This window comes from Otolemur garnettii, unplaced genomic scaffold, assembly GCF_000181295.1.
Source record: "Otolemur garnettii isolate 467f Iridium unplaced genomic scaffold, OtoGar3 scaffold00101, whole genome shotgun sequence".
NCBI classification, from domain to species: domain Eukaryota; kingdom Metazoa; phylum Chordata; class Mammalia; order Primates; family Galagidae; genus Otolemur; species Otolemur garnettii.
The window spans coordinates 6,142,256-6,155,258 of NW_003852496.1; the positions used below are offsets into that span (position 1 = coordinate 6,142,256).

At 53.2% G+C, this 13,003-nt stretch overlaps 1 protein-coding gene across 2 annotated transcripts in view; it reads right to left on the reverse strand.

Annotated features, from left to right (window-relative positions):
- The window catches only part of CAND2 (cullin associated and neddylation dissociated 2 (putative)), a 38,287-nt gene that overhangs the window by 9,437 nt on the left and 15,847 nt on the right, over positions 1–13,003 (reverse strand). The window contains exons 5-11 of one of the 2 annotated variants that reach the window (XM_003796234.2): positions 11,877–12,142; positions 10,029–10,134; positions 9,738–9,880; positions 6,878–7,170; positions 6,369–6,510; positions 4,499–6,001; positions 2,017–2,112 (exon numbers count right to left, since the gene is read on the reverse strand). In XM_003796234.2, the coding sequence (XP_003796282.1) occupies positions 2,017–2,112; positions 4,499–6,001; positions 6,369–6,510; positions 6,878–7,170; positions 9,738–9,880; positions 10,029–10,134; positions 11,877–12,142 (2,549 nt within the window). The remainder of the gene's footprint in view (positions 1–2,016; positions 2,113–4,498; positions 6,002–6,368; positions 6,511–6,877; positions 7,171–9,737; positions 9,881–10,028; positions 10,135–11,876; positions 12,143–13,003) is intronic. The other variant, XM_012809231.1, reaches the window with a different exon arrangement.

Genomic DNA, 13,003 nt, shown 5'->3' on the forward strand with positions numbered 1-13,003 from the left:
AAAAAAAAAAAAAAAAAAGAAAATGAATACTTTATAGATAATGAGAGCTGGCTTTCTCACTCTATGGGAAGAGAGAGAGGGGTATGGAAAGGGGGGAGATTCCTGTGGTGCTGGACTGCAATAGCAGACAGCTGGTGAAATCAAGGTTTTCAAGACAGCTGGGAAGGTAGAGCGATGGAGGAAAGAATGAGGCAGAGAGAAAGAGAAAGAGGGGGAAGGGAGAGGAGTGTGAGGGTGTGTGTATAAACACATGTACACACATGTATGTGTTTGTGTACATACATGCATACATTTCCTAGTTCTGTCTGCTGAGAGGGCCTAGAAGTAGCAATGAGCACGCCTAGAGTCCAGATCTTGGATTCTAAATACCATGCTCCACTAAAAAGAATCAGAGGTCCTTGAAGAAAAGGCAGATTCCAGAGCCAGTGCAGGAAAGGTTCAAGATGAATTACAGCATCTTATTGTGTCCGAAGGCAAGGATATGGTCAAAGAATGGTGGAAACACATCCACAGAACAGCTGCTAAATCTGAGACAGTCTTGAGCTTCAAGATTAAACAGACACAAATAGATTATAATCCATTGAATGAGATGGGAATCTATGAGTCTATGATAGTACAAATAAACTAATGAATAAATAAATAATTGGGGAGAAGAAAAAGTTCTTCCTGAGAGTAGAATGCAAACTTATAAATATGCAAGTTTTTTGTTTTCTTTTTTATTTGGGGGGGTGGACAGTGTCTCATTCTGTCGCTCTGGGTAGAGTGCCATGCTGTCACAACTCATGCAACCTCAAACTCTTGGGCTCAAGTGATCCTCTTGTCTCAGCCTCCATTCAGGTGGGGCTACAGATCCTCACCACAATGCTCGGTTAGTTTTTCTATTTTTATCAGAGACAGGGTTTCAGTCCTGCTCAGGCTGGTCTCAAACTCCTGAGCTAAAGTGATCCACTAGTCTTGGCCTCCCAGAGTGGTAGAATTACAGGCCTGAGCCATGGCACCTGGCCAAATATAGAAGTTATATGGTAACTTAGTAATCATTGACTCAGGCAAGAAACAATGGATGCTAAGCCTACTAGGCAAAAAAATTGGTAAGAATTTCAAACAAACTAAAGGAAAACCAAAACACCCAGGTAGAAGCTGCCAGGGGGGCCAGCCAAGGGCAACTTGGTCAGGATAGGGGAATCAGGCTGGGAGTCTTGTATATGCCTACAGGGGCAGGCCAGGGATGAAGTTGCTGATCACACCACAGTAGCTTCTGGATGTGTTCTCCAGTTCAGAGTGTAGTCACAGCTGCTGATTCTTTGGGTTCACTTACCAGTGCCCCAGCAGGTGGGGATCAGCACCCCTATTTTATAGCTGAGGATGAGATGATTTGTCTACCACACTCACACAGCCAGGAAATGGCAGGGCCAGAATTCAAACCTGAGGTTGCTGGGCTCCAGGACCTCTCTGCACTCCACTGGGCTGCCCTGCCTGGATAAGGAGGACCAAGACTCTGGCATGGCCCAGTTTAAGACTGTAGGCTCCAAGCTCTGAAGGGGTCAGGGGTTTGCCTTGTCTAAGGAGAACCTGGTCCTGCATTGGCCCAGAAGGAAAGCTTAGCCTCCTCCCAGAGAAGTGCATGAGCTGTTCAGGCCAGAAGGCATCCCAGACAAGGGATGATCTGGGGAGCCACTCTTCCCTGCCTGATTTCAGTGCCTGTGAGTGTGGTTTTCCATGTTTACGGAGTACTTTCTCTTTCAGTAGACCCTTGGTCTCCAAGGCAACCCTGGAAGATGCATATGTTTCTTGCATCCATTTGACAGATGAAGAAAGTGAGGCTCAGAGTTGAGAAGGACATGCTGGGCTTGCCTAACAACCCTGTGGCAGCAGCGAGGCAGGGACTTTCCGTGGGGGCCAGTTGTCCTCTCAGGTCTCCAATTCCCCTTGGCTACTACTGTATGAGAACATCAACCCAGCTTGAGGCCAGGGTGCAGGGACAGAACAGTGCTGCTGGGGTGGGAAGTAGGTGCTCACCGATGTAGCTCTTCAGGAGAGGGTCAATGGGATGGGGCTGGTCTGAGATGAGGAACTTGACTGCTGTGATGACAGTGCTCCGGGTGTGTGGCCGACCTGCAGGACAAGAGGTAACTCAGTAAGGGGCAGGGACCATCGCAGATGCTCACAGGTGGGAAGGCGTCAAGGTTCTCCACCGCTTCTGTGGAAGACAGAACTGAACTCCTCCCTACTCGAGGCACCACCCACGCCATCTGTTGGGAAGCTGATGCTACTGTTTCCCGTGGCAGCCTTGAAGCTCCCCTAAATTCTCCCTGCTGCAGCTGAGAGAATAAGACTGCCAGTTCTCGGGAGACCATACTGCAGGATGCAAGTGGAGAACTAGCAACCCAAGATAGGGGCCATCAAAAAATGACTTCTGCTAGATGTGGTGGCATATGCCTGTAGTCTCAGCTACTCGGGAGGCTGAGGCAGGAGGACCACTTGCATCCAGTTCTGGGCTGTAGTGCGGCTATGCCGATCGGTGTCTGCGTTAAGTTCAGCATCAATATGTTGACCTCCTGGGAGTAGGGGTAGGAGTAAGGGGGGCCACCGGGTTGCCTTAGGAGTGGGGAACAGGCCCAGGTTGGAAATGCAGCAGGTCAAAACACTGGTGCTGATCAGTACTGGGGCTACACCTGTGACGAGCCACTGCCCTCCATCCTAGGCAACATGGTGAGGCCCCGTCTCAAAAAAAAAAAAACCCAAACAAAAAGATTTTCTTTGGGCTTTGAGACTGTATTAAATTTTTCAGATATAACTATCTCGACTAATCCTCAGGTTGATCCTACTGATCAATAAATAATGATAAAATTATGGTTGGTTAAAATAACTAATAAAAATGATTATTAATCTCTATTTTACGCTTGAGGAAAGGGAGACTCAGAGTAATTAAGTTCATGTCTAAGGCTTGGTAGCAGATCTACAATTCCTGGCAGGCCCCTCCTCCTGGGCCTGCACTCTCCAGCAAGGGCCAGTTTGCCTCAGGCAGGCTGAAAGGGAGTCTAAGGAAAGGCAGATCCTCCCCGAGCTTGGCAATGGGGAACTCGCTCAACTTCACCTTACTGCTTGCTTTCTGAGAAGCTGAAGCAAGGGAGAGAAATACATTTCCCTTAATGGTGAGAGGAAATAACTCAGCAGACACCTCAGACATTTTTGAATCTCCCCCGAACTGCTCACTCCTCTCCGTGCACCCTGCCCCCAGCATGCTACAATGAACAGGGTCAGCCTGTTCTGTCACTCAGTTTTTCATTCCAACCTCAGTGGGGGAAAGTGCATAATCTGGTGCTGAGGTATGAAAGAGCAGAAGAGTTACTGAGTGCAGATTTCCTGATGTTTTCCTCTTTCTCTTTCCACCCTGACTGCTCCCAGGATCTGGGGTGGGTGATGAAATGGGTACACGAGAACAGGATTAAGTGAGCTCAAAAGAAAGAAATGAGGGGAGCCACTGAGGGCAGGGGCCGGGGGAGATGGAAACTAGAGCAGGGGCTGTCCATCGAGTGCCAACCAGAAGTCCCAGGAACTTGCTAGAAGCAGGCCACTCATCTGGCTTGAAGCTTCCCTGCAGCTGGTGGTAAGAAGACAGTGTGACCAGGTAGCTAGTTCCACTCTAGGCACGGGACAGAAACAAATTGGCATGTAGATACAGCAGGGCTCTTCCTCATCTTGAGCCCCTTGGTGCCTCATGTAACAGATGTCGCCCTCCACCACACAGTGATGAGGGTCAGACAACCCAGCCACCCGAGGAGGCCTTGACTGTGCTCACTAACATTCCTCAAACAACAGCGGCCTTTGCTGGACTCAGTACTAGTTGCTGCAGGCACCACGGAGTGTACTAAGCACTCTGCTTGCATTCTGCTGACCATTTTGAGGGACCAGCTCAAAGCCAGAGGCCTTTCATCTTGGGGACTTTCACTTGCCCAGGAGCCCCACGACCCCATCTGCCTGTTTTCTACTTCCTAGAACTATGAAAACCCCCCTCAATCATGATTCCCCCTAAGCCAACACAAAACATATGCACCCTTTGTTCTTGCCTAGCCCTCTCCAAAGTCCAGGCACATGTCCTCCAATCCCAATCTACAATGACATCAGCTCTTGTCTCCAGCTTGAGAGCTGACTGCAAACTTCAGTCTCCAGCCCCTTACAGGGTTGCATTTATTAACTTTTGACTGAAGCATTAGGCTACCATATACACCAATGATTATGAAAATGGCACCATGAAACTTTAAAGTATATTTGTTGTAAGGACATATCAAAGATGCTGTCCTGTGCCTTCTACTCCAGAGGGTCCCACGGGAGGAAACTCTCCAGTCTCAGGAAACACCATGTGTTCCTCTAGGGCTTCTCAGCCTTTACTCCACAGACACTGTCACTCCGGCACCCAAAAGCTGACTGTGTGATTGGCCTGGATGTTCAGGGCAAAGTGCCCACCTCTGAGCTGGGCTGCCTTTGCCCATGCCCCTACCTGCAGCAAGCTGTTTCCGGAAGCGAGGCAGAAGGAACGAAGGATTCAAGAGGACCAGCTTCCCGATGCACTCAGCCACCACCCCCCGGGTGCCCTCCTCGGTCCCCTCACAGTGTTGGAACAGCAGGGCCCAGATGTCCTCAGCAAAGGGCTTCAGGCTGTCAGGCTGAGCAGCCCCCAGGGCCTCCCTGAGCGAGTGCAGCAGTAGGTACTGCCGCCGGGGCTCAGCCTTGATCTGCCCCAGCAGGAATGGCAGGAAGTCAGGCAGGTTGCCAGCGCCCACCCGGCCCAGTGCATAGGAGGCCGCAGCCCTCACGTCCTCACTGGGGGAACCCAAGGCTTCCAGAAGCACTGCCTTCAGCTCCCGCTGGGGGCCCGGCCCAGCCACTTGACCCACCTCAGCCAGTGATAGAAATGCCAGGACCTTAACCCCAGTGCTGGAGTGGGGTGACCTGGCATCAGACACCAGGCGGTTAGCTGTGCCTGCCGCCTCCTGGGGACAGGCAGCTGAGAGGGCTGCCACACACCGGGCCAGCGAGTGGAACACCTGCTTGTGTAAGCCTGGCCCACCGTCCACAGACTGGTCATAAACGGGTGCAGTGAGCAGGCCGATGAGTTTGGTGTAGTCCACACACGGGGGGCGGGTCCCCACCAGAGCCTGCAGGAAGCCTTCAGTGGCCACCAGCACCCCAGCTGGCAGCAAGGGGGAACGCAGCAGCCGCAGCAACTCCGAGAGCACGGGGCCGCTGACCTCTACCAAGGAGGCTGGCTGGGCCTGGGTCACTGTGGTGAGGAACTCCACAGCCAGCTGGGCCACATGCATGTCGCTCTCATTGACCAGGGCTGGGAGCTCAGCCAGCACAGCCTGCACGGCAGATGGAGGGAGGCTGAGTCCCTGGCTCTGGGCAAGAGCATCCAGGGCAGCCAACGTGGCCAGCCGCAGTGCCCGCTGGTTCTTACGCAGGAATGAGGCCAGGATGGGCAGTGCCTCGGCCAGGATAGGTCGCAGGTCAAGCCTTAGCGGGGACTTGGCCACCAGAGTCAGAGCCTTGACAGCAGGCAGCCGAGTGATCTCATTCCGCAGGCGATCCAGGAGGAGCAGCAACGTGGGCTCCAGGTCATCCCCCAGTCGGTCGCCCAGGTGGCCCACAAGGTGGCCCATGCAGGAGATGGCCCGTTCTTTTACCTCCTGGTCAAGGTCAGTGGCACGGAGTCGAGCCAGGGTGGCTGTGGACATTTCTCCAACATAAAGCTCAGGGTCCAGCATCCGAGGCCTATCCAGTGGCCACAGGGCCCGCACCAGCTCCTGTAGCACCAGCAGGGCCTCAGCTGCTATCTTGTAGAAAGGGTCAGCCACACAGGCCATCACAGGTGGCAGGAGGGAAGGCAGGTGTGGGTGGAAGGCCTCAGCTGGTTCTGTAGTCAGCAGCCCCTGCAGAAAGGCCAGAGCATCCATCCGGATGGTAGAGGAGCTGGAACGGTCAGCCAGTGAGGAAACGATGCCTGCGGGGTGGGTGCAAAGGTTATGTGCCCATGGACCCTGACCCACGGTGGGTCCTCCTTAGAAGTGATGGAGCACCTACAGGCGCTGGACTAGAGCACCTAAACGCTTACATAGAAGTCTCTATGATGTCAGTGGCAGGGCTGAAGGCAACAAGGCTGGGAACTCATCTGAATCTAGGGAGTAGGGCCTGGAAGCCAGCCTTGATCTCACTGCAGAAAGTGGGAAGCCACAGCAGGCTGCTGACCAGGGGTTCAGCCCGGGACTGGGGCCCAGGCTCTCTTAGGGTTTGGGGGTTCAACTTAGGGCTGGGACCTGGGTTCTGGAAGAGGCTCAGCGTGGTGGATACCTGGGTGCAGTCTAACCTACCTGGTACCAGCACAGGCATGTGCTCCGCCAGGCTGCCAGGGAGGACGCCTGCCAGCTCGGTGAGGAGGCTGAAGCAGCCCTGGCGGGCTCTGATGCCCCTATCTTTAAGCTGCCGCTGCAGGGCCTTGATCACAAGGGGCACCTGTGGGCAAGCGGGGATGGTCAGGGACCACTGGGCAACCTCCCCACCTGCCCACTACCAGGTGACCTTGCCCAGGCACATACACAGACAGGATGCCCAGCATGGGGAAGACACATCCCAGGAACTCATCCCTCATTCTGTGCCAGGAATCTGATGACTACACATAGAGCCTCAGGGGTAGGTACCCTCCTGTGTCCATGTCACATGTACAGAGAGAGGAAGTTACTAGCTCAAGGTCACACTCCAAGAAGGCAAAGCGGAGGCCTGGCAGATCCCATCCGCAGGCCCCTTCCCTTCCTCAGCTCTGTTCTCCCCCCAGATAGCTCCCAGTGACACTGAGAGCAGGTGTGGGGCAAAGACAGCCCACCTGTCCCCGCAGCATGTGGAGGTTGCTGCCGGTCTGGGTGGGCTCCTCCACTGCCTCTAGCCATCCCTTCAGGGGCCGGCTTTGCCGCAGCAGCACAATGTAAGCCCCAAAGACATCAGCCTTGACATTCTCTTCGCGTTCCTTGAAGCGGCTGATGAGCGCAGGTGCCAGGGTGCGGTGGAAATCAGGCAGCATGTCGGGCCGGGAATCAATCAAGGCTGCCAGGCACTTGGCCGCTGCCCGGCGCACCTTCCAGCTCATGTCATCGTCGTCACTGTACTCATCCTCACTCTCTAGGGCGGGAACAAGATGCCTGTGGGGCCCCTGTCTCCTAGGACAGGGAGCACACACCACGCTTCGCACCCTGATGAGCAGGGTTTACCCCCGTGAGAAACAGCTTCTACTTTTTTTTTTTTTTTTGAGACGGAGCCTCAAGCTGTCCCCCTGGGTAGAGTGCCGTGGCATCACAGCTCAAAGCAACCTCCAAATCCTGGGCTCAAGCGAGTCTCCTGCCTCCGCTTCCCAAGTAGCTGGGACCACAGGTGCCTGCCACAACGCCTGGCTATTTTTTGGTTGCAGCCATCATTGTTGTTTGGCGGGCCGGGGCTGGGTTCGAACCTACCACCTTAGGTGTATGTGGCTGGTGCCTTAGCCACTTGAGCCACAGGCGCCGAGCCCAGCCTCTACTTTTTAATGAAGACCTCTGACTGCCAGGGATGCATAAGCATATTGAATCCACAATTTTATCTTAGCCCATGACCACCCTGTGAGACAGGGATCATTTCTCCATTACAGAGAAGAGGGAACTGGCAGAGAGAGGAAGTGGCTCACCCCAAGTTAGGGAAATATGTGTAGGTGAACTGGGTTCTCCCTCTGCCTCCCAGGCCCTTAATTGTTTTGACTGTACCTGGGGGGGGGAGGGGAATTGACTTCCAATTCCTTTTTTTGGCCACGGCTGGGTTTGAACCCACCACGTCTGGCATATGGGGTCGGCACCCTACTCCTTGAGCCAAAGGCGCTGCCCTTGACTTCCAATTCTTCAGTGAAGACTCAGAGAATCCATTTTGGGCACAAACCCATCCTTTGGTTTCAGGCCAGGCTGTGTGATGATTAATTCACTGGGATTCCAGAGGGAGAAGCAACAGTGCCTCCCTTTGGTCTCTTCTTTCCCCACCACCAGCCTCCCAAAAAGGCTCTGAGTCCAAAGGCTTCCAAGCAGGGTTAATACTCAGGAAATGCTGGGTTTGTGTGGCTTTCTACTCTATAAGCTCCCCTAAAAGGCAAGAGCTCCTCAAGTCTTTACCACCACCTGGGAAATAAGGTGCTGCTAAGTCCTCAGTTTGTAGATGACAAGACTAAGGCTCAGAGAGGGTGAGACTCTCCCAAGGGCAGACAGCTAGGAAACAGCAGAAATGAGATTCAGGCCTGTGATAACTGCCCATCATCTGGGGAAGGCACACAAGGCTTCAGTGGGGGTGGTCCTAACCATAAGCACCCCAAAATACAGGCTCAAGGCCAGCATGCTCCTGGCCATGCCCCACTGTTGACACTCAGACTCTCAGAGCACTTGCATTTGGACAGGCCACATTAGCTCAGCAGATATCCCTTCTGATGCACCTGTGTTTGTTACCACCCTATGCCACCCACAAAGAAACATCCACAGCTCCCTACTACTGATAAGAAAATGTCTGAACTCCCTGGTTTGGTGCTTGAGACCCTGTCCAATCGTGTCCCCCACCATCCCATCTTGTTCCAAGCACCGCATTAGGCCCTAAGTCTGACATCTTCATCAATACCCCTGGAAACCCATCAGAGAGATGGACAGGACCACAGGCACAGGAGGAAAGAAACTACTGAGACCACCCCCATCCAAATATCTTTCTCCCCTGTCAGTGCCTGCCATCCCACCATCAGAGCTTCCCTCTGCTCAGCTAAAAGCATTATCTCTTAAAAGCCACTGGAAAAGGCTCAGCGCCTATTGCTCAGTAACTAGGGCTCCAGCCACATACACCAGGGCTGGTGGGTTGGAACCTGACCCGGGCTTGATAAACAACAAGACAATTATAAAAAAAAAAAGCTGGGTGTTGTGGCGGGTGCCTATAGTCCCAGCTACTTGGGAGGCTGAAGCAAGAGAATAGCTTGAGCCCAAGAGTTTGCTGTGAGCTATGATGCCACATGGCTCTCTACTCAGAGTGACAGCTTTTTGACTGTCTCAAAAAAAAAAAAAAGCCACTAGAAAAGGGTACAGAGGTGGCTGCAAAGTGGGGGGGTCTGACAGACCTGGCTCCAAGTCCCAGCTAGGCTACTTCCTGGTTATGTTATGTCAGACAAGCCTCAGCCTCAGTTTCCTTGTCTGACATATGGAGATAATAATACCTGGTGGTTGTTGTTGTTGTTTGTTTGTTTTGTTTTGAGACAGAGTCTCACTTTGTCACCTTTGGTAGAGTGCTGTGGCATCATAGCTCACAGCAACCTCAAACTCTTGGGCTGAAGCAATTCTCTTGCCTCAGCCTCCAAGTAGCTAGGACTACAGACGCCCATCACAGTGCCCAGCTATTCTTAGAGAGGAGGTCTTGCTCTGGCTCAGGCTGGTCTCAAACCTCTGAGCTCAGGCAATCCACCTGCCTCAACTTCCCAAAGTATTAGGATTATAGGTGTGAGCCACCACACCCAGCCAAAAATACCTGTTTTTGAGAGCTAAATGTTGGTGATTATGACTATCATTAGTGTGATCCGTGCAGTTGAGGGATGAAGTCTGAGGAAGAGTTGGCATTAGGACAGGGGCACCGTTGGCTGAGGGATTCCTGGAAGGCCATGCCCACCTCCACCCACTAACACCAATAACAGGTGGTCCACACACCTTGCTCACTGAATTCACTATCCTCTGTCTCCATCTGCTCCTCATCCTCATCACTGTCGTAGTTATAGTTGGGGTCATGCTTCAGGTATTGGAGGCAAAGGCTCGTCACGTTGGGCACATGAGGGCCCATCTCCTTGGGGCACCTGGGGTAGAATGGGAGAGATTCTGCTGGATCCAGGAAGGAGAGGGTGGAGACCAGGACCACAGGGTGGGTCCTGAGATTCTACTGCTTTGAGGTCAGCATCCTGCTCCCATCTCCACCAATTTCCCAAAGAAATTCCAGGCACCTACTTCCTCAAGAAGGCCTCCAAGGCCTGGAGGCAGGACTCCCGGAGCTCATCATCATCCAGGTTGCAGAAATCCTCCACCAGGGGTACCAGGCGGTCCAGGTGGGCTCCTGCAGGGCCAGGTGGGTCACTGAAGTCAGGCCAGCTCCCTCCTGGGGTTCCCCCAGCCCACAGCAATCAGCCTGTTCCTACACCTGCCACCCTGACCACTGCAAATGCAACTCAAGAGGCTTCACAGCCAAGCAGATGTGGGATCTAGCCCTGACTGTGTCACCTGTAAACTATGGTCCCTTGGGCAGGTCACATCCCTCCCTTGACCTCAGTCTACTGATCTTCACATCCTTTCCCACAGTGTAAGAAGGGGTATGCTGACCTGGAGGCCTCCAACATGCTTCCTGTAGACTCTACTCTGCTCAGGTACCTGGGACCCCTGAGTTCCTGCCCAACTGATACTAAGCACTTGTCCAAGCCCATGCAGGCCTCTCTCCCAGGTCCATGCTCCCAAGGGTGGCCAAGTATTGGCTGCTGTTTGGGGGCAGGGGAGTGGGGCAGGGTATAGACATGCTGGCTGGGATGTCTACTTGCAGTGAAACAGCCTGGAATTAGGTGGGGTGACCGTGGGCCAATACTATCCACACTGCCTTGTTCTAGCCTGGAACTCCAGAGTGTCTGAGGACAAATTCCAACCTGATTGCAGCTTTGCATTTCCAGAAAACTAATCTATGGTGACAGCAGAGCAGTGGCTGCCTGGGGTGAGGCAGGCGGGATGGACTACAGGAGGCGCAAGGAAACTTCTGGGGTTGATGGAAACTTTCTTTTTTTTTTTTTTTTTTGAGACGGAGCCTCAAGCTGTCCCCCTGGGTAGAGTGCCGTGGCATTACAGCTCACAGCAACCTCCAACTCCTGGGCTCAAGCGAGTCTCTTGCCTCCTCCTCCCAAGTAGCTGGGACCACAGGCGCCCGCCACAACGCCCGGCTATTTTTTGGTTGCAGCCATCATTGTTGTTTGGCGGGTCCGGGCTGGGGATTCGAACCTGCCACCTTAGGTGTACGTGGCTGGTGCCTTAGCCGGTTGAGCTATAGGCGCCGAGCCGATGGAAACTTTCTGTATCCTTGTTGTCGTAGTTTCACAGTTATAGGCAACAGTCAAAACACACTGAATTGTACACTTGAAGTGGCATGGTTTATTTTATGTGCATTTGCACACTCTCTCTATATATATATACACACGTATGTATGTATATATACATATATATATATATATATATATATTTTTTTTTTTTTTTGAGACAGAGTCTCACACTGTAGCCCTGGCTAGAGTGCCTTGGTGTCAGACCTCACAGAAACCTCAAACTCTTGGGCTCAAGCCATCCTCTTGCCTCAGCCTCCGGAGTAGCTGGGACTACAGGCACCTGCCACATGCCAAGCTATTTTTAGAGATGGGGTCTCACTCTTGTTCAGGCTGGTCTCAAACTCCTGAACTCAAGCGATCCACTCGCCTTGGCCTCCCAGAGTGCTAGGATTATAGTCATGAGCCACCTTGCCTGGTCCCCAAAAGTTTTTTTAAAAATTCAAACCTGGCTAACAGGTTATCAAGCTGTAACTGTCAAAAATCATATTTTATTTAATAGTTTAGTGGTATAATTATAATTTCCCAGAGCTTCCAGATCTCAGAAGTAACTATCCATACATTTGGCGCAGGTTCCCGCCGCCTCCCGTCCTGGTTTCGGGAAGGCAGCCGCACTCCCTTACCTAGGAGGCGCCCCGCCCCCAGACCCCGCCCACCGTGGAAGCCTAGCCCCTTTCCCTTGCCGAGGCCCGCCCCCTCCCTTACCGTGGGCCCGCCCCCTTACCTAGGCGGTGGCCAGCTTGGCGGCCGACACTGCCCAAACACTGGATCAGGGTGCGGATGGCGGCGGGGGTGGCGGGCGCCTGCGGGCCGGGCAGCCGGTCCAGCAGGTAGTCAGCGAGCTCTATGAAGAGGTCGGTGCTGCAGGCGGCCGCCAGGTGGCCGAGCGCCCCGACCGCTCGCTTGCGCACGGCCAGGCGCGGGCTGCTCAGCTGGGGCAGCAGACAGTGCAGGAGGCTGGCGTGGAAGGCGCCCAGTGGGACGCCCAGCCTGCAGGAGCCGGGCAGGCGTCAGGCGGGCCCACCTGGCGGGCAGTCCCAGCCAGGCACCCCCATCCCCAGCCTCTCTGGGCCCTCGCTCCAGTAACTGTGACAACCCAATGGCCTTTGAAAAATATGCCCAGCAACTGTGAGAAGGATTTATTTAAGTCATTTGTTACATGAGAGAAAGTGGAAAGAGAGAAGACTTCTCAAGGGCCTCTGAGCCAAGAAATACAAAGCCAGGACTTGAACTCAGGTGTCCAGGCTCCCCGCCTGCGGCAAAGACCCAGTGGTGATGGGTGGTGAGTACAGGGGCCCTAGTGAGGCTGTCCCTGTTTCCTGGGAGTCCAGGGCCTGCCTCAATACCACCACACCCCTGCCCCCACTTTCATCTTTCTCACAGAGACCAGAGTGGTCTAAAATCTACTTCTTTTTCTTTCCTTCTTTGTTTTTTTGAGACAGAGTCTCACTATGTTGCCCTGGATAGAGTGCCAGGGTGTCACAGTTCACAGAAACCTCAAACTCTTGGGCTTAAGCAATTCTCTTGCCTAAGCCTTGCAAGTAGCTGGGACTACAGGCACCGGCCACGATGCCCAGCTGTTTTTTAAATATTTCTTTTTTCTTTTCTTTTTTTTTTTTGGCCGGGGCTGGGTTTGAACCTGCCACCTCCGGTATATGGGGCCAGTACCCTTCTCCTTTGAGCCACAGGCGCTGCCCCTGCCCAGCTGTTTTTTGTTGCAGATGTCATTGTTGTTTAGCTGGCCCAGGCTGGGTTCGAACCCACCACTCTCAGTATATGTGGCTGGCGCTATAACCACTGTACTATGGGCGCCAAGTCCTAATATCTACTTCTTCTTTTTTTTTTTTTTTT